This window comes from Phocoena phocoena, chromosome X, assembly GCF_963924675.1.
Source record: "Phocoena phocoena chromosome X, mPhoPho1.1, whole genome shotgun sequence".
Classification (NCBI taxonomy): Eukaryota; Metazoa; Chordata; class Mammalia; order Artiodactyla; family Phocoenidae; genus Phocoena; species Phocoena phocoena.
Window position 1 is genome coordinate 67,888,164 of NC_089240.1, and position 26,043 is coordinate 67,914,206.

The 26,043-nt window shown below is 34.7% G+C and overlaps 1 protein-coding gene across 1 annotated transcript in view; it reads right to left on the bottom strand.

The window, feature by feature from the left end:
* Positions 1-618: 618 nt before the first annotated feature.
* The window catches only part of BRWD3 (bromodomain and WD repeat domain containing 3), a 118,175-nt gene continuing 92,750 nt past the window's right edge, over positions 619-26,043 (bottom strand). Inside the window, exons 27-41 of the mRNA XM_065900921.1 lie at positions 21,758-21,840; positions 20,559-20,670; positions 19,555-19,616; positions 19,296-19,451; positions 18,519-18,639; positions 17,385-17,510; positions 17,220-17,298; positions 12,315-12,371; positions 11,105-11,245; positions 10,153-10,227; positions 8,655-8,804; positions 7,172-7,335; positions 6,711-6,808; positions 6,008-6,166; positions 619-1,373 (exon numbers count right to left, since the gene is read on the bottom strand). Of these exons, the coding sequence (XP_065756993.1) occupies positions 619-1,373; positions 6,008-6,166; positions 6,711-6,808; positions 7,172-7,335; positions 8,655-8,804; positions 10,153-10,227; positions 11,105-11,245; positions 12,315-12,371; positions 17,220-17,298; positions 17,385-17,510; positions 18,519-18,639; positions 19,296-19,451; positions 19,555-19,616; positions 20,559-20,670; positions 21,758-21,840 (2,338 nt within the window). The remainder of the gene's footprint in view (positions 1,374-6,007; positions 6,167-6,710; positions 6,809-7,171; positions 7,336-8,654; positions 8,805-10,152; positions 10,228-11,104; positions 11,246-12,314; positions 12,372-17,219; positions 17,299-17,384; positions 17,511-18,518; positions 18,640-19,295; positions 19,452-19,554; positions 19,617-20,558; positions 20,671-21,757; positions 21,841-26,043) is intronic.

Genomic DNA, 26,043 nt, shown 5'->3' on the forward strand with positions numbered 1-26,043 from the left:
CATATTAAGAATCCCCCACCCCCCAAAAAAACTGTAGTATAAATATATACTTCAGTTCAGTACAATTCATGAAAGTTTGGCCTGGGAAGAGTAAAATAATCCAGATCGTTCTTACAATATAGAAACTGTAAACATTTAATAGCTGCCTTTAGGATTGGTGTATTGTGCAAAAGTTATTATTACTGGTACAGGAATCAAAATGGCAAAAACAAACTATATAAAACTCTGTAAGAAGGTGCTATACTTCTGATACAAAAGCAAAAGAGGGATATTCCATTGAGATAAAAATGTCATGCTACTCTTAAGAAGCTGAATGCTCCCTTCATGTAGTAAATCTGTAGTGTGTCTGTGGTGTGTGTGTGTGTGTGTGTGTGTGTGTGTGTGTGTGTGTGTGTGTGTAGATTTTTTTTAAATTTAAGGCCTAATGAGTAAGGCTTGTTTGAACAAATGAAGTGTGGAGATCAAAAGTCTTGAAACAAATGTATACTGGCATAATGGAAAAGCACCAATGTGAAAGGAAGCAGAAGTCCCCACACAACTTGCTTTGTAGATTTCCTGGTAAATTCCCTGCAGTAGAAGGCCATTAAACTTTTAAAATTATTCTAAATTTATTAACTGTTAATAATTCCATCCCATGAGATGGCTAACCCTGGCTTTTTCTGTCATTTTACGGACTCTGCCTGATCTGGATGTACCAAGATTTAGAGGATCTTCAGTGGACACAAAATTGTCATTATCAGAATCATCATTATATAAAACAGTCCTCCTGCCTTGGTTTCTTGTTTTAATTCGAGGCAGTCTACTGAAACGTCCTGAAAACATAGTATCAAATTCATCATCTGCAATACGTGCACGTTTGGCTCTGGTGGCTCCTCTAGAGGCACCTCTTCCTCCTCTCCCTCTCCCTCTCCCTCTTGTGCCACCTCCACCTCTTCCTCGACTGCCTCGTCCCCTGCCTCCTCTTCCTCTGCCTCCTCTACTCCATCTACCCCATCTGCCCCATCTGCCTCTTCCTCCCGTGCCTCTCGTCTTCCAGTTTCTTTTTCCATTGGCATATTGCTTTCTGAGTTTTCTTTTAGGCCTAGTTTGTATGAATTTGCTATAGTCATGGTCTCCATCTACGTAATCTTGATCTGTCCTGGAAGTTGATTCAGAGTCAGAATCAGAACCACAGGTACTTTCAGAACTTAAACTGGATCCTAACTCTCCACTCTCTGAGGAAGATAAATGTGATTTCTCATTTGTTTCTTTTTTCTCTTTCTCTTCTCTTCCCATGCTCTCATCTTCTTCTGATGCACTAAGTAGTTTTCTCTTGATTCCTGCCCGGGGCTCTCTGCCATCACCATTTGTAAGGGGTCCATCAAGGGAGTGATCTAAATCAAGATGAATAATTTTTAAAGTTAAGCTTTGACATTTATAAGATGGTTATTTAGGTTCAAAAGTAAAATTAAAAGTCCATCAAAATACATTTGGTGCCCAAAGATAGATGGGGTAAAATCATGGAGAGTGCTGGAGTATGAATTTAAACCTGTTTGAAATGAAAGATACTAAGGTTTTAATTTTTATCTGATTGCTTTTTGCAGGGGATGGGGGGAGTGTAGAGGGATGATGGGTGGTGAGGTAGCTAGGTAGAAATTTTAAGGGCTTGAACTCTAGAAGGAATAATCTGGGAACATGTATCAGAATAATTTTATTCATTCATTCAACAAATATTATTGATTACCTACTATCTGCCAGGCATTGTATGGACTTTGGAATATGGCAATGATGAGACAAAGTCCTTGATCTTTGAATTTATATTTTAGTGTGGAAACCCTGATAGACAATGAAGTAAACAAATAGATAATATAACTTCAAGTACTAATATGGGTTATAAAGAAAAAGAAAAGTGGGTAAAAAAAAAAGAGTGTGAATATATGTATGGGGGGTATATTAGATAGGGAAAATTTTTCTGCTGAGGCAGTATTTGAGAAAAGAACTGAATGAAGTGAGATCTGGGTAAAGAACATTCCACTGAAGGAAACAAGAACCCCGTATAATTAGAGTAGAAGAGAAAAATAAGAAGTAGTAGGAGATGACTGCCAGTGGAGAATTTTAAAGCTAGAGAATGACAGGATCTGATTTACATTTTTAAGAGTGCTATGGTTGCTGTATAGAGAATGGAATATAGGAGGGGCAAGACTGAAAACAGAGATCAGTTGGGAGTACATTGCAATGGTCTAGGTAAGAGATGATGAGAGATGTATCAATAGAGGTGATGATAAGTGATTAGATTTAGAATATTTCCTTCTGGGGGAGCTACCAGAACTAAGCTTCATAGTTCAAACTGACAGAAATTGCTGATGGATTGGATGTCAAGTGTTAAGCACAAAATGAAGATCAACTCCTAGGTTTTATGCCTGAGTAACTTGGTGAATGGTAGAGATATATTGCTAGGTTAGAGAACAATGAAGGAGAATAGGTTTGGGCAATCTGGTGGAAAGAAAAAAATCAAGATTCCAGATAGAAATACTACTAGAAATCCAAGTCAAGACATTTGAAAAAGAAAAAGAAAAAAAGCAAGTGGATATACCAGTCCAGAACTCAGGGGAGACTTGGATAGAGTTGGAGATATAATTTTGGAAATTTTCAGCAAAGAGATAACATTTAGTGTAAAGAGAAATAAGAAAGCTCACTGAGAGAGCAAGTAAAGAGAGAGAAGGTGGCTGAGGACTGAGACTTGGTATATTCCAACATTTAAAGATAAAGAACAATTGGCAAAGATAAGAGAGGTAGGAGGAAAACAGGAGAGTGGACTGGAAAAATTGGAGAGAGTAAAGAGTAGGGTTGTATGGTAACCACAATTACAAGATTAGTCTAATAGTCTAGGTGTTATGGACTGAATTTTGTGTGCCCACTCCACCCCACCAAATACATACACTGAAGCCCTAACCCCCAATATGACTGTATGTAGAGCCTTTAAGGAATTAATTAAAATTAAATGAAATCATAAGGGTAGGTGGGCCCTAATGCACCAGGACTTGCCTGTGTCCTTATAAGAGAAAGACACACCAGTGTTCACTTGTTCTCCCTGTCTGTGTATGCAAAGAAAAAACTCACACGAGGACACAGGGAGAAGGTAGCCATGAGCAAGCCAGGAAGAAAGCCCTTACCAGACACCAACCCTGCTGGCACCTTGATCTTGGATTTTGAGCCTCCAGAACTGTGAGAAAATAAATGTCTGTTGTAGGTATATGAAAAGGTGCTCAACATCTCTAACCATCAGGGAAATGTAAATCAAAAACACAATCAGATATCACCTCACACCTGTTAGGGTTGCTAATATCAAAATGATAAAATATAACTAGTGTTGGCGAGGATGTGGAGAAAAGGGAACCCTTGTACACTGTTGGCGAAAAAGTAAATTAGTACAGCCATTATGGAAATCAGTACGGAGGTTCCCTAAAAATAACTAAAAATAGAACTACCATTTGATCCAGCAAACCCACTTCTGGATATATACCCAAAGAAATTGAAATCAGCATCTTGAAGAGATATCTGTATTCCCATGTTCAGTGTAGCATTATTCACAACAGTCAAGACATGGAAACAACCTGTATGTCTTTCCACAGATGAATGGATAAAAGAAGGAAATATTGCCATTTACGACAACATGCATGGAGCTGGAGGACATTATGCTAAGCAAAATATGCAAGATATAGAAAGAGAAATATTGCATGATATCACTTATATCTATAATCTAAAACAGTCATACTCATAGAGGGAGAGAGTAGGATGGAGGTTGCCAGGGGATGGAGGGAAGAAAAATGGGAAGGTGTTGGTTAAAGGGTACAAAGATTCAGTTATTCTGGATATCAAATGTACAGCATGGTGACTACAGTTAACAATACTGTATTGTATACCTGAAATTTGCTATGAGGATAGACCTTAAATCTTCTCAACACACATTCACACATACTCGGTAACTATGTAGAGGTGATGGATATGTTAATTAGTTTGATTGTTGTGACCATTTCATGGTGTATATGTATATCAAAATATCAAATTGTACGCTTTAAATATAAACAATTTTTATATGTCAAATGGTATCTCAATATAGCTGCTAAAAATGAATATCTGTTGTTTAAGCCAATCTGTGTTGTCTTGCTGTGACAGCCCATGTTGACTACTATACTAGGCTAGAGACTATGGGGATAGCAATACAAACTGTAGCAAGAGATTTGAGTGATACTAAAAAGTTGTAGAATTCACAAAACTTAGCAACTGACATTTATGAGGGATAAAAGGTGAGTCAAAGAACACTGTAAGATTTTAAGTTGGATGACTCAGAAGATGATGGTGCCATTAACGAAAATAGTGAGTGCAAAAAAAAGAAGCAAGCTTGAAACATAAAAATGGATAATAAGCACTCAAGGGAAATTTTTTTAAGAAGTACTGGAAATGAGACTGATAGAATAAAGAGATATTAGGGCTAGATATATGAATTTGGAGTCATCAGCATAAAGATGATAGATGTAGTTATTAAATTCCTTTATTTGTAGAAGACAAAAAAAGTGAGAAACTGCAAATAGGAGGCATGAAAGGCCAAAGAAAAGACAAAATATAGGAGAAACAGAGATATAGGATCAGTAGAGTATAGAAGCCAGGCAGTGGAGTTCCTAGAGGGGGTAGTCAATAGCATGCAATGATATAGAGAGATCAAGGAGATGGGGACTAAGAAAAGGACACTGGTTGGTCACTGAAGATTACTGGTGATTCGGGGGAGAAAAGATTTTGGAGAGTGGTATGGGCAGAGGCCAGACTACAAAGCATAAAGGAATGTTTAGATGGAAAGAAAATAGAGGTAGGAAGTATAAGCTATTCTTTCTAAAAGCTTGACAGTGAAGGAAAGGGCAAAAAGAGAAATGCCATGAGTATGCAATGTGCAGCAGGATCAGAGGAGAGGGTAAAGATATAAATTGGAAAAATAAAGGTACTAATTATTTTAAAATAATCTGAAGTTTCAATATTTCTCACATAACTGATATAAAATATATCTTTAGAACATCTATTTTTAAGTTATTTGATACTTCAATAACAATGGATAAGCTACTTAATCTTTCATTAAAAATTTATATAAAATAGAAATATATATTCCAATAAAGATATTTATAAAAGCATATTAATCATTCTTCACAAACTTCAAATAGATGAACATATTAGAACTTTCTGTGAACATGCTCAGGGTCCATAACATAGGACTAAGTATAAGAAGAAAGTCTGCATAACAACAATAACCTTCCAGTATTTATAACTGATGCCCTCAGACATAGTCCAAAATGGATGTACCTGATAATGAATTATTAGGTCAGGGATTTCTTTGTAAGCAGTGAAAATTATTCTTCAAATAAAAGTTATATGAAAGCTCATCACATGAAATAAAAAAACAGAGTTGTTCTGGTTGAAAGGAGAAAGCTCTTCTGAGTATTTTTGAAGTACCTCTTTGGATTACCCAGAAATAGGTAGAACAGTCTGAAAACCCCTGAATTATTGAGACAGCAGGCCCCCGAAGGAAGAGAATATCTGAGTAACATAACTGGGAAACCAAAGGAAGGTTTTAGAAGTGGATGTTGACTGAAAGAAGGCTCACTTTTCAACACAAAGTAGCCCTAAAAAATATGAGGCCTATTTAAAGGTGATTTTGGATTTTTTTCCTCTCTTATTAATATGGTTTAATAATATGAAAAACCCTAAATGTGTCAAACAGTCTAGTTTTTATGTGCTTGGGGAAAGATCTCTTCATTTAGTTTTTTCTCCCTACTCATTTTAAATTTTATTTTAAAAGACAAAGATATGTTTGGAAATCTGCATATGAAATCCTATCTGACTCAAGTCTGACAATATTGAAATCCTCATTAACTATAAGAACATGCTAATTTTTACTACCTAAATATATCAGCTTTTAAATGATTTGTCTGCCATCATAAAGGAAAAAAGAATAAATGCCCTGTCCATATTTATTTCTTACCTTGTTTAATCGGCAAAACTTTATTTCGAAATGATTTGGCTTTCCCTGGGTCATGGCTATTTCCACTTCGGCTATATCCACTGAAGCTCGATGAAGAAAATGGCCCATCCAGTTCATCATCAAGTAAATACAGTGACAGCCCTTCAGCAGCATCTGAAACTTACATTTAAAAAGATTGTAATGTTAACATAATTATGTTTTCAGAAAAATTTAACAGGCTGTTTTTAAAACTATATCTCAGTTATTTCACTCTAACATCAACATTACAAATTGTTTAAAGAAAATATGAATATTTTGAGAACAAATGTTTTATTACATCATTAAGCTTTCAAGCAGTTTGTCAGAAAAACTTGTCCAAGAAAACCACCTCCCCACATTATGAATCTTCAACTCTTAGGTTGGCAAATATATTATAGATGAGTGGTCTGAGATATTACAGATGTTAAAAATCATAAAGTCACATAATTTTAAAACTAAGTGACTTTAAAATTCATCTAGTCTTAACACCCTTACTTTAAAAATGAAGAAACTAAGTCCTATGACCTAATGTCTTACCCAGGGCCACAGAGAACTGGGGATAAAATGCAACTTTTCTATTGATACATCCAAATCCACTGCTCCTTGCATTATAAACCATGCTGCCTCTTCTATATTCTTTAGTTAAACTAAAATACAGAACACCAAAAACAAAAGACATATTTACCAGGAGATGAGAAAGGAGAGCTAGTCCTGGCATAAGACACTGAGGTATTCTGGTCATTTTTAGGCTGTAACTTCATTTGTTTCTGTTTCCCTTTTGGACTATAAGTAAAAATATATAATAATGAACAAATTTTTCTATTAGCAATATATTATGATAGTATGATACAAGATGCTTAAGCTAAGCAAAGAAGAAATGCAATATAATTTAAGTGAAATAATTCAAATTGGTAATAGGACAAAGTTAAATTTCAATCATTAAAATTAAAAAAAAAAGGTTTTGGTATAGTAAAATCCATTTAAAAAAGCTTTGGGTTACCAGCGCCACCTTTACACAGGTATAAGAGTTCTAACAACAACACAAAAATCTCTTGGATTCCCTCAAAGTAGTCAATAAACTTTAAGAAGTGAGGTAATACATACAAGATGCTTTGAAAACTAAACTGTTATGTCAATGTAATATACCTAGGAGCTCTGCTACTAGATAATGAACTGCTGCTGCTTCTTAGACGTTTTCTGTACCGTGGCCTTCTCCTCTTCTGACTCTGGATTGCTGACTTATATTCAGAGATGATATTTTTAATATGACTTTCAAATAAGGCAGATAATCGCAATGTCATGCTATAGATCTGAAAAGGTAGAAATTAGTCTTGTTTTACCAACTACTTTAATTATATAAAAATAACAGGTTATAAACATGCCTGAACAATATCAACATCATCCTTTCAGACATAATATATGTGCTTCTTACACTTGAAAAATTCTTCCTGAAGAATTAAAACAAAATACCATTTTCATCTACAAATTAATAAAGATTTTTAAAAGATGATATACAATGTTGGGAAGGGGAGGAAAAAACATTCTTATACATTGCCAGTGGGTATTTTAACCTGAACAACATTCTAAGGACAATCTGCAATATTTGCCAAAAACCTTAAAATATATACATCCTTTGGCTAATAATTTCATCTTTAGGAATTCATCCTAAGGAAATATCAGAGAATTACACACACAAAATAATTACGTTCAAGGATGTTAAAGATGTTAGCCACAGCATTATCCATTTAAAGTGAAAAACTAAAAACAACCTAAATCTCTAGCACCAGGACGCTGGTTAAACAACACAAAACCACCTACACAAAACCACCTACTCTTCTGTTTTCAAAGAGTAATAATAAGATGGAAAAATGTTCATAATATATATTTTTAAAAAGGCTTCAAAATATAAAACCTACTGTTTAAAGATTATACAAACATTTATCAGTACACATGTAAACGTAGAAAATAAATCAAGTGTGAAAAATTATGTGTACAGAAATCAGTGAAAATTCATTTCATATGAAGTGGAAGTGAGCATGTATATACCTACTGTGCAATTGATTTAAAAGTTAATCAGTTACTAGTGATTAGAAAACACAAAAATTATTACTTTTTTGTTCTCAAGATGTTTAAGTACTGACAAAACACAGAGAAAGTATTAAATGTGAGTATGAATAAACAGTTATACTTTCCCAATATAGTTCACTAATTTGTTATAATAAAGGGAACATAAATATTCAGAGCTAATCTAAATATTTCATATAAATTAATCCTGTCAACCACTTTTATTTATCAAATTATTTATTGGACATATTAAAGAGTACTCAAATTTCTACCACTCCTTTCCTTGACTTCTCTCTGGCAAATACAGGTATTACTTAAGAGTAAAGAAGAGGCAGGTAGGAGAAAGGAAGTAGGGCTTAATTTCAGAATGACTATGCTAAATGTATCTTTAATGCATGCTTAATAAACTGTTTCAGAGAAAGTACTGAGAATCAAACTTTAGAAACTATGTCAGAATGGTAGTACATACTTGTTTAGCAATTTTAAAACTGGTGAAAGAAAATTGCCTGATATATATAACTAAACACTTAGGTAATTAATCCACCTAATATTGTTTTTTTCATACCCTTGACTTTTTATTAGAGGTATAAGCTTTGGAGTTGCTGAATATTTGGCGAACATCCTTATAAAATTCCAGAGGACTACCATAGTTTCCTGCTTCCAAAGTTTCTTTCACAGTGCTGAAGTCCATAGGAGTGTCTATAACATGACAATCCTACAAAGAAGAATGTGTTATTAAACACACAGGCTGAGTAACAACACTACATAATACAATGGGACTGAGATTTGCATCATCATGAAACAAACACACTGCTCTTTAATCTGCCAGTTACCTCTCTGTAGTCCCAAACCATCCATTTAATAGAGGTCTTTTGGTGGCTCAGGAAAACAGCAGGGGTCTGTGGGAGGGTCTTAGCCCTCACCCTTCAATAGAAAACCATATGACTCTCTCAAGGGACAGAACAGAAAATCCACAGCCACTGGCTTCATCTCTACATAGATGGGAATATCTTGGAAATAGGTAGCTAATTTGTGACATGGAACTATTTAATTCTGTGTGAATAATCCCATCTTCTACTTTCATTGAGCAATGTGCCAGGGAGTTGGCATGAGGGCATTCTACCTAAACTGTCATTAGTTGAAGGTCAAAATCAAATTGGCCATGTTTGTGCCTTTCTCCTATCTTTTTGTTTTTAAATAAATGTGACACTTGTGCTTCATCTAAAATCTTAAGTCTCAGATTCATGATTAGTTTGATCTTTATTAATTAGTTAGGGGTAGGAGAAGATTCTTTCTATTTTAATCTAAATCTTTCAAGTCTAGTTAAGATATTCCTAGGGTTATCATATGGAATTACATCTGAAATTTATACTTATGTATACCACAACCACCAATAATAAACATGTTCTGGAGTGAAAACCATAGTCAATATTAGATCCTTTATCCTACTTAGAATCATTAAGAAATAAAAGCACAACATTTCTCTCAAAGGAGAAGCCAAAGGGCCAGATGAAGGGGCAGAAGAAAGGTATTATAAAAAGAGAAAGTATTTTTCAAAGTATGAGAAATCACAGTTGATCTTAATGTATCTTCTTAAATTTTTTTGCTTAAATCATAAAAACCAAAGTGTATTCCAACATAATATGGCTTATGAAACAAAGATTTTCATAGAGAAAAAATATTGGAACTTCATGCAATACAGTGACCAAAACTCAAAAGACCCAGTCAGCCTGCTGAATAAAGTCCCACTGGGAACAATCAGCTGCAGTTACAGACATAATTATGTTGTGTAATTGATGTTTTCTACTCTTCTACAGTAGCTTTAGAACTATAGAAACAAACATCTACCCAGATGCTACAAAGAACTCTCCAGAGCATGTGTTGTTTAAAAGACAAAAAATAAACAACCAAAATCTCAAACAAAGGTAAAAAGATAGTAAGCAAAGTTGGAAAATAGCTTTATAAATTATAAAAGGTTTGTTTACAGTATGGGGATTTAAAAAAGTAAAACAACACAAAAACAACTAGAACATATATGTCTTTTAAGAGACTACTAGGCCTACCTCACAAAGAGATGGATCTTGTTGTCGTTCTGGAATAACTGACTCAGAGGATTCGCCCTCTTGCTCTTGATGGCCCTATTAGGGTAAAGAAGATATATTGTATTTCCAGACCACCATAACAAAATATCAAGACTTGCAATGCAATTATGATTTAAAGCTCAAAGATCCATAAATAGGAATTATGTTTTTACTAACTATAATTTAAGATGAAGGAATTCTACATTCACCATTCTCCTCTACCATGAAAAATACAAAACTAATTTATTCTACCTAAACCCCCTACAAAAACAAATCAAGTTTTGTTGAATGTAATTTTGTTCCTTATTTGAATAATATTTTTCCCAACTGAAACCTTTTTATGCAGAGAATATTGATGTTTACTAATTTCAGAGGATAGTTTGATGTATTTCTGAAATATTGCTATACCTTTTTTCTGAAAAAGCTAAAACAGATTTGCTATCTATACTAAAAGGTTATTCAACATGTAAATAGATATACTCCTAGAAAAGGTATCCTGTAATTTAAGTTCTCATGCTTTTATCTTTGATGAAAAGTAATATGGTATATTGATTACTCTAAGTGATCATATTTAATAACTTATTTATTGTAAATTAAATAGGGCTGACATATGTTATCAAGGGTCTCCAGTGTGTAGAAGTTTATTAGAAGTTAATAAAATGCATTAAACAAATAGGCCAAATAAAAGCAGCAAGGAAATGCAAAGATGTTTAGATTAAAATTTGGTTTACAACTGTGTAATTTACAAAGTACATGTCAGGCATTTTAAAAAGTCATGAGTAAACACACTACACACTTTCACAATTCAAAGATATACAAACAAAGAAGGAAGAAGGAAGGAAGGAAGAGAGGGGGGAAAGGGCTCTTAACTAGAACTTAGCATGGACATTTATGGGAAATACATATTGGTAATTAGTTAAATAACTATACTTACTGGGTAGGAAAGAGGATCAGATGGCTGTCGAAATGGCTCTGAGTCTTCACGTTCATAAATGAGGCCCAACAGTTCTGTGCATTGTTTTCTCCAAGCATCAGGATTACACTTTAAAGACAGCCTTCTGCCTCGGCATTTGACCTGTAGATTTTAAAAGAATTATATCTAAAAGCTCTTTCCTTAAGTCTTCATTGATTTTCTCCTGTCTTCCTATGTTAATATATATCTATATAAGATAGAGCAGCTGCTATTTAAAAATTTCTTAGTTTAGATTAAACATCATTCTCCCTGGCAAAAATATAAACGAATAAAAACTGGATATTATATTCTTAGAAACAGCAATAATTCTAGCATTCTGAATTCTCATTTTAAGAAAATCTACAAGGTCAATAATTTTAATACCTTAGTCTTTGCTAAGAATATTTGAAAATGGCATTGTAATTTTCTCAAAATAACAATTGAACAATATATATATTCTTAAGTAAATCCTTTGTGGTCATAATATATTCTTGCCTTTACTATTTGATGCCTTTTTTACACAATCTGCTTCAGAATTTGAAAGGGAACATTTTCCTTATATACAACAAATGTTTGTCTAATTATCATAGAGGAGAAGTGTGCAGAACAGAGTTAACATAACAGACCTGAGACTATCTTTAGCAGGGCTTGCTTATAAGGTTGGCCCTTGACTGGCATCTAGGAACTTGGTACTTGAACTCTTTTCTAAATAATAAAGGTGGTTTACTGTGCCCACACTGTTTGTACAAAGAATGTCACTTGTGCTGAACATTCACTTTCCTGTACATTTCCTATGCTTTCCTGCTTTCTGTGAGTCTGGAATCTTGGCATGTGCTAGCTAGATGGGGTCTACATAACAAACTCCCAATAAATTCTTTGGGAGATCAGTCTCTAATCACACACATGTTGCTACATTTTCACTGTGGGAAAAGAATGTACTTTGTGTGGCCCTTCAGAGGAGAGAGAGAACATAAAGAAACCTGCACATGGATTCCTCCAGACTCTGCCTGTATTTTTCCTTGTGATCCTTACTGTGTCACTGTCATAAACCTTAGCGATGAGTTAACAAGTAAATATACTGAGTTCCATAAGTCTTTCTAGCAACTCTCCAAATATGTGGAGTTGGTCTTAGGGATCCCTGACACAGGAAGCCTGAATTTTTTTCTTATCAGCAGTTCATTTATCCACTTACCCTTCTTCCAGATGAAGTACCAGGACCATCTGAATCTAAATCAACCATTTCTGTATCCTAAAATTAAAAAGGAAGAGTGGGAGAAGATATTAAGTTATATTCAGTCTTACAAATTAAATAAAATTTACAAAGAAATGGCAAATATAATCACAATTAATTCCCTCATTGGAGCAGCCAACAGAACAAAGATGAGAGGGAGACTCACTCCAAACTTCACCTACATGCTATATACAAGTTGGAAAATATACTGGGAGAAGAAAAGTAAATGAGGCTTCTCTTTAAATCAGAATAGGAAATGAGGGGGAAAGTACAATTATTGGTATCTAAAGTTGTACCTAAATGTTAGTATTTTTTAAAGAAACTTATTTTATATGACATGATAATTTAATATACTATAATCATGAATTACTCATGATTAATCTTTTGCTACTTCAAGAAATATATCTCTTTTCTATAGGGAAAATATGAATGTGTATTAAAACATAAGATTCAGTTAAGTATCCCTCTGAGGGTTAGTTTTTTAATACAAAGAGGCAAGGCCCACACACCACTATTAACTTGGTGATGGTGAAGCACACTGGTAATGCCTCAGAGAATCTAGAAAATGGCTACAAGTGAACTTATCTACAAAACAGGAATAGAGTTACAGATGTAGAAAATAAACTTATGGTTACCAGGCGGGTAAGGGTGGGGGAGCGATAAATTGGAAGATTGGGATTGACATATACACACTACTATATATAAAATAGATAACTAATAAGGACCTACTGTCTAGCACAGGGAACTGTACTCAGTATTCTGTAATGGCCTATATGGGAAAATAATCTAAAAAAGAGTGGATATATGTATATGTATAACAGATTCACTTTGCTGTACACCTGAAACTAACACAACATTGCAAATCAACTATACCCCAATAATTTTTTTTTTTTAAAAAGAAAGCAAAGTAGCTCATGAGCCATTGGTTTCCCTTTCTAAAATTGCTGAATTACATTTTACTTTAATTTTCTATTCTAACCCAGAGTACCATTCTGAGGTGAGCAACATCCATCCATGATAAAAACTCCCTGGGGGGTTAATATCCAAAAGATATAATAAAATAGGTATAGATTTTATTTCAACATAATAAAGGCCATATATGACAAACTCACAGCTAACTTCATGGTCAATGGAAAAAAACCCAAAAGCTTTTCCTCTAAGATCAGGAACGAGACAAGGATGTCCACTCTTTTATTTTATTTAACATAGTATTGGAAGCCCTAGCTAGAACAATTAGTCAAGAAAAACAAAAGACATCCAAATTAAAAAGGAAGAAGTAATACTGTCTCTGTTAGCAGATGACATAATATTACATATAGAAAACTCTAAATACTCCACCAAAAAACTGCTAGAACTAATCAACAAATTCAGTAAAGTTGCAGGATACAAAATCAATATACAAAAATAAGTTGTGTTTCTATACACTAATAATGGGCTATCAGAAAGAGAAATTAAGAAAATAATGCCATTTATAATTGCATCAAAAAGAATAAAATACCTAGGAATAAATTTAACCAAGGAGTTGAAAGATCTGGACACTGAAAACTATAATACATTGATGAAACAGAAGAATATACAAATAAATGGAAAGATAGTCCATGCTCATGGATTGGAAAAATTAATATCGTTAAAATGTTTGTACTACTCAAAGCAATATACAGATTCAACACAATTTCCAACAGCATTTTTTGCAGAAATAGAAAATAATCTTAAAATTCATATGGAACCATATAAAAGAATTCTAATAGCAATCTTGAGAAAGAAGAACAGAGCTGGAGGCATCACACCTCCTGATACCAAACTATATTACAAAGATATAGTAATCACAAGAGTATGGTATTGACATAAAACACACAGATCAATGGAACAGAATAGAGCACAGAAATAAACCCATGCACATTGGTCAATTAATTTACAACAGAGGAGCCAAGAATATAAAATAGGGAAAGGATAGTTTCTTCAATAAATTGTGCTGGGAAAAGTGGATATCCACCTGCAAAAGAATGGAACTGGACACCTATCTTACACCATACATTAAACACAACTCAGAATGGATTAAGGACTTGGATGTAAGACATGAAACCATAAAGCTCCTAAGAGAGGACTTCCCTGGTGGTGCAGTGGTTGAGAGTCCGCCTGCCGAGGCAGGGGACACGGGTTCATGCCCCAGTCCAGGAAGATCCCACATGCCGTGGAGTGGCTGGGCCCGTGAGACATGGCCGCTGAGCCTGTGCGTCTGGAGCCTGTGCTCCACAACAGGAGAGGCCGCAACAGTGAGAGGCCCGCGTACCGCAAAAAAAAACAACAAAAAAAACAACTCCTAAGAAAAAACACAGGGGTGTAAGCTGCTTGACATTGGTCTTGACAATAATGTTTTTGGATGTGACAAAATGCAAAGGTAATAAAAGGCAACAAAAGCAAAAATAAACAAGTGGAACTACATCAGACTAGAAAGCTTCTGCACAGTAAAGAAAACCATCAACAAAATGAAAGGCAATGTACCAAATGGGAGAAAATATTTGCAAATCATATATTTGATAGGGGATAATATCCAAAAGATATAAACAACTTGATAGCAAAAGAACAAATAATCCAATTAAAAAATGGGCAGAGAAACTGAATAGATATTTTTCAAAGGAGACATCCAAACGGCCAATGGGTACATGAAAAGGCACTCAACATCACTAATCATCAGGGAAAAGCAAATGAAAACCACAGTGAAATATCACCTCACACCTGTTAGAATGGTTATTATCAAATAGACAAAGAAATAACAAGTGCTGGCGAGGATGTGGAGAAAAGAGAGTCCTTGTGCACTGTTGGTAGGAATGTAAATCGGTACAGCCACTATGGAAAACAGTATGGAGGTTCCTCAAAATTAAAAACAGAACTACCATATGATCCAGCAATGTCACTTATGGGTATATATCTAAAGGAAATAAAAACAAGATATCAAAGATATAAAGTTGTACTCCCATGTTCATTGCAGTATTATTCACAATAGCTAAGATATGGAAATAATCTGTCTGTCAACAGATGAATGAACAGAGAAGATATGGTATATATATATATATATATATATATATATATATATATATATATATACACACAATGGAATATTATTCAGCCTTAAGAAAGAAGGTAATTCTGCCATTTGTGACAATGCAGATGGACCTTGAAGGTATTATGCTAAGTGAAATAAGTCAGACAAAGAAAGACAAATACTGCATGGTATCACTCATGTAGAATCTTTAAAAAAAGGGAAAGTCAAACTCATAGAAACAGAGTACAGAAAAGCGGTTGGGTGGTGGACCAGATGGTGGGGGGGAATATGGAGAGGGTGGTTAAAGGATACAAACTTCCAGCTAGAAGATGAATAAGGTCTGAGGATATAAGGATCTAATGTAAACCATGGTGACTATAATTGATAACACTGTATTGTACAACTGCAATTTACTTAAAGAGTAGAACTTAAATGTTGAAAGAAAGGAAGGAAGGGAAGGAGGGAGGGAGGAAGGGAGAGAGGGAGGAAGGGAGGAAGAAAGGAAAAGTAAGGTTGCTGAATTACATTTTACTTTAATTTCCTATTCTAATCCAAGTTATGCTACTTTGAGGAGGTATTCTTGCTACATCAAATTCTGAATCAAAATGCATTTATATGAAAGGTCAGAGAAAATATCAGGAATAAGAATGATAAATTTTTCATTAGTTTCAGGAGGATAGTATCTAATTGGCATATCTGAGTTTTCCTTAATATGTAAATAACATTTAACTTCAATAATACTTACAACATTTTATAGTCAAATACATTTTTGTAAAATTTAAAAACACGGGGGAAAAAATAAATAAAAAAAATAAAAACACTGGAGATTTACCATTCTGGGAATTAACAGTACAGAAAATATAAACATGTAAAATACCTCTGTACAATAATAGCCACTGCAATAAAATCCAGCATATCTGAGTCACTCATCCCTGGGATGAATTGTTTTCCATTAAATATTTTTGAATTATCACTTTTCATTACTGTTTAAGCCTTTTATCTTGGTTTTTGCTTCTATCATAGCCTCTAGTCACAAATAGCTTAATGTAAATTAGGGATATGACTGGGTGGGGAAATAAGATACATGAGGGTCTACTGACAATACTAATTCCATTTCATTAAGAAAAACTGGTTTATGTTTGCAAATTTTCATAAAGGAAATCAAATAGCAATTCCATGAAAGTACTAAAGTACTAAAAATGTAGACTTTCAAGTTTAAAATTATATATATACTGTGTAGAAAATTAATCCCTACTAAAACTACCATCAACTAACCATTCTTTTAAAACACTGATTAGTGCTTTGTCCTGTTTTCAAGGGCTGGAAAATAAAGTATTGATTTCTCATCACTGAAACCCACTGTGTCAAAAAGGATGACTGATCACCTCTCTCTGACTGTAGCACACTACATTTTTGGTATATATTATCTACATATAGGTTAAAGAGTTTAATACAAAAAGATGCAGGTGTTCAGCCAGCTTTCAGAAATCAGCTTCACTGCTTATAGTTAGTTTTTTTTTTTTTTTTTTTTTTTTTTTTTCTGTACACAGGCCTCTCACTGTTGTGGCCTCTCCCATTGCAGAGCACAGGCTCTGGACACGCAGGCTCAGCGGCCATGGCTCATGGGCCCAGCCGCTTGTGGCATGTGGGATCCTCCCAGACCGGGGCACAAACCCGTGTCCCCTGCATCGGCAGGCGGACACTCAACCACTGCGCCACCAGGGAAGCCCCTATAGTTTGTTTTAACACTTACATATAATACTTATTGTACTTTAAATGACAGAAAAGGAATTCATGCCTACAAATCATGCTGTGATTCTTACCTCCTCTTCATCAGTACTGGTTAGTTCTTCTGCTTTAATTTTATTATAAGTATCCAGTATATCAGTACAGCTCTGATCCCTGAGAAGACAGATAAGTTAAAATACATTTCAATAAATTTTAGAAGTCAGAAGTCAGCCTCTATGGGAGATAAAACTTCTTCTTACCCAATAAATCGAAGTAAGACATCAGTTACAATTTTGGCTGCTTTAACTATAGGACTGTCTGGCTCATTGAAAGTCCTAGCATTATGCTCAATGTAGCGTACTTCCCACATTAATGCTGATATTCTCCTATGAAAGAAAAAATACCCTGTTACTCTTGGTTGATACATTTAAAGTCTATTCTAGGATTAGACAACATAGAACAACTAGGCATTTAATCATGATATGTCAAAGGTGTTCAGATATATGTATGTGACTCATATGTGTGTGACTAATGTGCACTAATAAAGGTATATAGTTAGAGTATTTGAAGCACAGGCAAGAGTTCAGAACCACTGGACTATAAACTTGAATATGAAAACTTGGAAAAGAACTGACCCACGACATTGTGGGTAAATAGCGATTTGACCAAGGTCAAAGTAACAAAAACAAACAAATACTGCTTTGATAAATCAACAGAAGAATGTTTCGTTTTCAGAGAAAAGCAAAAAACAAAAAGGACAGATTTTTACCTCATTGCTTTTATGATATATACTATTGAATGAAATTATAGGTAAAGATATAAAATACACCCAACTGGTTATATTTATAACCATTTCATGGAATAATTGTGGTTAGGACACAGTAGACTCTAGGGTGAGAGAGGTACCAAAAGCTGCCCTCCACTGCCTTCCCATAATCACCCCACTCCCAACCAAAACCAAGGAAAAAATAACTTGGCTTTTTCTATACACATTTTGGGACTGGTAATTAAATCTAATTAACTGCTGCCTAATTCCCCAACAGGGGATTTAAAACATGCTCCAAGTCCCTGGAGCACCATAATCAAGATGAATCCACAAACTACTTAATCTGCTTTTAATAAGTTAAAATTAACTGTAGTTTTTGTTTCATATGTGACTTGTGCTAGTCATAATTTCCTCCCTGTCCATACCCCTTCTTAGCCTGGAAGAGTGAAAATCTACTGAATAAAGGAAAATCAGTGTTCCAAATTTTCAGGAGAAATTTTGCAGTGGGTCTTCTGAGCGGTTATTTTACACTATGAAAACAAAGATATCAGTGTATCATTATGCAAAAAGGAAAGCAAAAGATATAAAACTATAAAAGCTTTTAGGAAATGATAAAAATTAAACAGACCTGTAAAAGCGATTTTCAAGTCTCCGCCTGATGGTGTTGAGGTCAGTTGGATAAGCAACTACAGTACAATACAAGGGATAGGCACTGAGATCCACTGGAACAGCAAAAGGGCTGGCAACATCTACATTTACAAAATAAAAAAAGACAATTATAAAGAACACTAACATTTCATGTTAACAAACAAAAACACATATAAACAAGAAGGGTGGGTGATATAATACTACATTTCTAAAATGCTGATGATTCAATCATGCAAAAACTAGACCAATACTATTATAATGTTATTTTTTTTATTTGGACATTCTATCTATGAATCAATCATGCATGATACACTGGTTCAAATCGGTAAAAACAAGACAAAATTAAAGAAGAACTGTGTTTAACTTCAAATTTATGTCTTTTCTGGATAAATGTCAAATGTCTCGTGATATATTTCAGAAAATATAAGTAGTCATGGAGTAAAATATATTACTGCACCCACTGTCTTTACCAAAATATCGATCCAAAGTTAGGCTCAGGGAAGAGCTAGAGAGCTAAAATGACTCAAGAAAGTAAAAGACACCTATATGGCTGCCTTCACTATTATAGCCCAAGAACTGAAAAAGTTTGCCAGTCATTACTTTGGCCAAGCAAATAAAAATGTTATTATTAAAACTAGAATCACCATGCCTCTTGGGTTAAAAGTATACAGTGAGAAAATGCATTTCCTTTTACAGAACTTATAATTCTGCTGGTTTTCCTTCCCATCTTCCTAACATTCTTTCACATTCACCATACCCAGGGAAAGAAGGTGGTTGATGCCCTGAATAACTCGTTCACATTCCTCATCTCTGGAATGAGCCCCCCACTCTCCTTCCTGAGGTTTGTATAGCAAAGCAGTCAATTCCTCCTGGGACACAGGAACACCAGCACCAACTTCATCTGGAAAGGCAGCTATGCATAAAGTGAAAAATCAGAAATAATTAGTTTCTAGAATCATGCTATTGCCATTTTTCTTTTAGAAAAATTATAATTCATTTTTTAAAAGCATATTTACTTCCTTCTGGAATTGGCTCCATATCCCAGGGACTCATCTTTTCTCTCTCGTTATTGTCCCAGCTATTAAAAAATAACAAGATACAAATCAAATTCAGATGACATTTTATATACTAGCATAATTTGCATTACTTCTTGGGGGTGAAATTTGTAAAGGGACAATACAGTTTCTTTGAAGTACAACTTTGCTTACACAAAGATAATAATAAGCCCCTAATAGAGAAAACATGGCCCATCAATATGAAAGAGAGTTGTAAGCTTACTCTTAGTTCTGCTGGGCTTTTTTTTTTTAATTCCAAGCAAGCATACATTCAATGTTAAGCCAGGGTACAGAATAAAAAGATCTCTTTGGAAAATTCCTTTCAGGTTAAAAAAGTCGATTTAATAGATCACTTCTTTCTATGAGATAACCTAATTTATTCTAACAGGTTGAGTATTATAGCTTCTCCAAAACTTTATTATTCCCTTTTGATCTACAATATGGAGACTAAAAGTCAATCTTCACAGAATAAACATTTGTTCTATCATTCTTGAGAAGAAAGCTTTATTTATTAGGAATCTTACAACTCTGGTATTTCATGAACAGCAAAAGTAAACTGTAGACAAACAGTATATCCAAACATAATGCAGTCACTCCTGTCTAGAATTCATACCATTAAATAAAAGACTATGTAAATATTCAGTATTATATTCCAGGTTTAACAATTAATTTAAACACTGAATTAATTTCAGTACTCTTCATGAAATAATAATTGTAATTCTTGTCTAAAATAGAAATACGAGAAAATACAGGAATAAGGGAGGCAGAAATAAGTCTTCAGTTCCTGCTTTGTGTTAGCATGCATATTGGACCAAAAGGTTTATCAATAAATTTCTTCCTTAAAGGTACTATGATTACTTCCTTACAGGTACAAGTCTTATAAGACTAGGTAAGGTAGGGTTTATAGAAAGTCCATATAGTACTACAGTATTATATCAGGTGTAAACGACCATAAATATACTTACTGAACACTGTAACACTGGAAAGAACTATCAGGATACTCTGGTTGAAAAGGCTGCTGACTCTCCACGGTCCCAAACCACCAGGCATCATCTATTATACTGCGGAATCTATCACCTACAATGTTTTTAGAAATTCTTAAGAGTGCTCTTGAGAATAATCACTCTGTTCCCACTCTAAACTGCTAGTTTTTGTTGAATACAGAAGCAGCATTGTATCCAGCATTATTAGAAGTTTCAATCTGAGTTTTCCATATATGTGAATTTTACATTTTACCCTCTTCAAGGATTTTGATTTCCAAATGCTAATAATTATTCTGAAATAAATCACATATTACCACATATAATTTAACTTTTATCAATTACTTGGGCTCATTAGACATACTGCTTTTTGTACCGCACATATGATACTACAGTTGTTTCTTCTATTTTTTGTTTCACCATTTTGTTTTTAAAAATCTCTTCATACTAGTTTTGTACCTTTAAATGGCTAAGGAATACAAAACCAACCATGTGGACAAAAATGTTTCTCCTACATAAGAAAGGAGAATTTAAAAGTACTAATAGCAGATAATAACATAGTGGTTGCTCTGTGTCAGGTACCATTTTATTCATATCGACCTTATAGGTATGTTCTGATGTGATTCCCATTTTACAGATAATGGAATTGAAGCAAACAGAGGTTAAAATCTTGCCCAAGATTAAACAGCTAGTGAAGGGGGAGGAATAGAGGGGGAGAGAATAAGAAGGGGAAAGAGAGAAAGGGAGAAAAAGGGAGAGGGGGAGACGGAGAGAGGAGGAGGGCAGAGGGGTAGATGGAAAGAGGTAGAAGAGGAGGAAGAGGGAGAGGAAGAGGGGGTGGGGGGGCAGAGAGAAAGAGAGAGAGAGAAAGGAGAGAGAAACCCACAATCAGTAAAGGTCTTTTAAGAGCCCAAGTGTTAAGTACTCCATTTCATGGCCATTGACATTTCAAGATTTTCTTTTTAATACAGATTTGTATTCTAATAGAGTAGGTATTCACAGAAAAGGTTTTATGCCACTTACAATGTTCATAAAATCACCGAAACGTAACTGAAAAGAAAAATTTAATTTTTCTAATTTGGCTAACAGCTGTTTCAGTCTACTGATTTCTTTCTGTTAAATTGGTTTAAAAGTTACTTACTCTACTTCAAACAATAATTATTCAGTGAGAATTCTATACTTACCAATCTGCCAGTTCCTTTCTTTGGCTTCATTATAAAACTGATGTAGCACAAGGAAGTCAATGACATCTGGCATGTCATGATACCTGAGGAGAAAGTAAAGTACATATGATTCAGTATACAGATATAACAGTATATGTTACTTTCTAAACATCCAGGAATATATGCTTAATGTGGAAGTATTGAGCAAAATGTTGCAAAACTCAACGTCCCTGTGAATGCATTTACTTAAATTAAACCCCATCTGTTTGATCTGTTTGGCTTAAATATTTACTTATGACATTATTTTTTAAATATTTGCATAAAGTAATTTATTTTCTTTATTCCAGTGTATGTTTATTGGGGTTTATTTCACTTGTTTTTAGTCTCCTTTTTTTAACATCTTTATTGGAGTAAAATTGCTTTACAATGGTATGTTAGTTTCTGCTTTATAACAAAGTAAATCAGTTATACATATACATATGTTCCCAAATCTCTTCCCTCTTGCGTCTCCCTAACTCCCACCCACCCTATGCCACCCCTCTAGGTGGTCACAAACCACAAAGCTGATCTCCTTGTGCCATGAAGCTGCTTCCGACTAGCAAACTATTTTACGTTTGGTAGTGTATATATGTCCATGCCACTCTCTCACTCAATCTCAGCTTTCCCTTCCCCCTCCCCATACCCTCAAGTCCATTCTCTAGTAGGTCTGTGTCTTTATTCCCGGCTTACCCCTAGGTTCTTCATGATCTTTTTTTTTTCTTTTTTTTCTTAGATTCCATATGTGCTAGCATATGGTATTTGTTTTTCTCTTTCTGACTTACTTCACTCTGTATGACAGACTCTAGGTCCATCCACCTCGCTACGAATAACTCAATTTCGTTTATGTTTATGGCTGAGTAATATTCCATTGCATATATGTGCCACATCTTCTTTATCCATTCATCCAATGATGGACACGTAGGTTGCTTCCATGTCCTGGCTATTGTAAATAGAGGCACAATGAACATTTTGGTACATGACTCTTTTTGAATTATGGTTTTCTCAGGGTATATGCCCAGTAGTGGGATTACGGGGTAATATGGTAGTACAATTTTTAGTATTTTAAGGAACCTCCATACTGTTATCCATAGTGGCTGTATCAATTTACATTCTCACCGTAGTGCAATCGTGTTCCTTTTCTCCACACCCTCTCCAGCATTTATTGTTTCTAGATTTTTTGATGATGGCCATTCTGACCGGTGAGAGATGATATCTCATTGTAGTTTTGTATTTCTCTAATGATTAATGATGTTGAGCATTCTTTCATGGGTTTCTCGGCAATCTGTATATCTTCTGTAGAGAAATGTCTGTTTAAGTCTTCTGCCCATTTTTGGATTGTGTTGTTTTTCTGTTATTGAGCTGCATGAGCTGCTTATAAATCTTGAAGATTAATCCTTTGTCAGTTGCATCATCTGCAAATATTTTCTCCCATTCTGAGGGTTGTCTTTTGGTCTTATTTATGGTTTCCTTTGCTGTGCAAAAGCTTTGAAGTTTCATTAGATCCCATTTGTTTACTTTTGTTTTTATTTCCATTTCTCTAGGAGGTGGGTCAAAAAGGATCTTGCTGTGAGTTATGTCACAGAGTGTTCTGCTTATGTTATCCTCTAAGAGTTAGAGTGTCTGGCCTTACATTTGAGTCTTTAATCCATTTTGAGTTTAGTTTTGTGTATGGTGTTAGGGAGTGTTCTAATTTCATACTTTTACATGTAACTGTACAGTTTTCCCAGTATCACTTATTGAAGAGGCTGTCTTTTCTCCACTAGTATATTCTTGCCTCCTTTATCAAAGATAAGGTGACCATATGTGTGCGGGTTTATCTCTGGGCTTTCTATCCTGTTCCATTGATCTATATTTCTGCTTTTGTGGCAGTACCATACAGTCTTGATTACAGTAGCTTTGAAGTATAGTCTGAAGTCAGGTAGCCTGATTCCTCCAGCTCCGTTTTTCATTCTCAAGATAGCTTTAGCTATTCTGGGTCGTTTGTGCTTCCATACAAATTGTGAAACTTTTTGTTCTAGTTCTGTGAAAAATGCCAGTGGTACTTTGATAAGGATTGCATTGAATCTGTAGATTGCTTTGGGTAGTAGAGTCATTTTCACAATGTTGATTTTTCCAATTAAAGAACGTGGTATATCTCTCCATCTATTTCTATCATCTTTCATTTCTTTCATCAGTGCCTTATAATTTTCTGCATACAGGTCTATTGTCTCCTTAGGTAGGTTTATTCCTAGATATTTTATTCTTTTTGTTGCTATGGTAAATGGGAGTGTTTTCTTAATTTCATTTTCATATTTTTCATCATTAGGGTATAGGAATGCCAGAGATTTCTGTGCATTAATTTTGTATACTGCTACTTTACCAAATTCATTGATTAGTTCTAGTAGCTTTCTGGTAGCATGTTTAGGATTCTCTATGTAGGGTATTATGTCATCTGCAAACAGTGACAGCTTTACTTCTTCTTTTCCAATTTGGATTCTTTTATTTCTTTTTCTTCTCTGATTGCTGTGGCTAAAATTTCCAAAACTATGTTGAATGATAGTGGTGAGAGTGGGCAACCTTGTCTTGTTCCTGATCTTAATGGAAAAGGTTTCAGTTTTTTACCATTGTGGACGATGTTGGCTGTGGGTTTTTCATATATGGCCTTCATTATGGTGAGGAAAGTTTCCTCTATGCCTACTTTCTCCAGGGTTTTTATCATAAATGGGTGATGAATTTTGTTGAAAGCTTTCTCTGCATCTATTGAGAAGATCATATGGATTTCCTCCTTCAATTTGTTAATATGCTGTATCATGTTGATTGATTTGCGTATATTGAGAATTCTTGCACTCCTGGAATAAATCCGACTTGATCATGGTGTATGATCCTTTTAATGTGCTGTTGGATTCTGTTTGCTAGTATTTTGTTGAGGATTTTTGCATCTATGTTCAACAGTGATATCGGCCTGTTCTTTTCTTTCTTTGTGACATCTTTTGTCTGGTTTTGGTATCAGGGTAATGGTGGCCTCATAGAATGAGTTTGGGAGTGTTCCTCCCTATGCTATATTTTGGAAGAGTTTGAGAAGGATAGGTGTTAGCTCTTCTCTAAATGTTTGATAGAATTTGCCTATGAAGCCATCTGGTCCTGGGCTTGGGTTTGTTGGAAGATTTTTAATCACAATTTCAATTTTAGTGCTTGTGATTGGTGTGTTCATATTTTCTATTTCTTCCTGGTTCCGTCTCGGCAGGTTGTGCATTTCTAAGAATTTGTCCATTTCTTCCAGGTTGTCCATTTTATTGGCATAGAGTTGTTTGTAGTAATCTCACATGATCCTTTGTATTTGTGCAGTGTCAGTTGTTACTTCTCCTTTTTCATTGCTAATTCTATGTCCTGCCACTCCCTTCTGGCTTGCAGAGTTTCTGCTGAAAGATCAGCTGTTATCCTTATGGGGATTCCCTTGTGTGTTATTTGTTGTTTTTCCCTTGCTGCTTTTAATCTGTTTCCTTTGTATTTAATTTTTGATACTTTGATTAATATGTGTCTTGGCGTGTTTCTCCTTGGATTTATCCTGTATGGGACTCTCTGTGCTTCTTGGACTTGATTGACTATTTCCTTTCCCATATTAGGGAAGTTTTCAACTGTAATGTCTTCAAATATCTTCTCAGTCCCTTTCATTTTCTTTTCTTCTTCTGGGACCCCTATAATTCGAATATTGGTGCATTTAATGTTGTCCCACAGCTCTCTGAAGCTGTCCTCAGTTCTTTTCATTGTTTTTTTCTTTATTCTGCTCTGCAGTAGTTATTTCCACTATTTTGTCTTCCAGGTCACTTATCCGTTCTTCTGTCTCAGTTATTCTGCTATTGATCCCTTCTAGAGTATTTTTAATTTCATTTATTTTGTTGTTCATCATTGCTTGTTTCCTCTTTAGTTCTTCTAGGTCCTTGTTAAATGTTTCTTGCATTTTCTCTATTCTACTTCCAAGATTTTGGATATCTTTACTATCATTATTCTGAATTCTTTTTCAGGTAGACTGCCTATTTCCTCTTCATTTGTTAGGTCTGGGTATTTTTTTTACCTTGCTCCTTCATCTGCTGTGCTTTTCTGTCTTCTCATTTTGCTTATCTTACTGTGTTTGGGGTCTCCTTTTTGCAGGCTGTAGGTTCATAGTTCCTGTTGTTTTTGGTGTCTGTCCCCAGTGGCTAAGTTTGGTTCAGTGGGTTGTGTAGGCTTCCTAGTGGAGGGGACTAGTGCCTATGCTCTCATGGATGAGGCTGTATCTAGTCTTTCTGGTG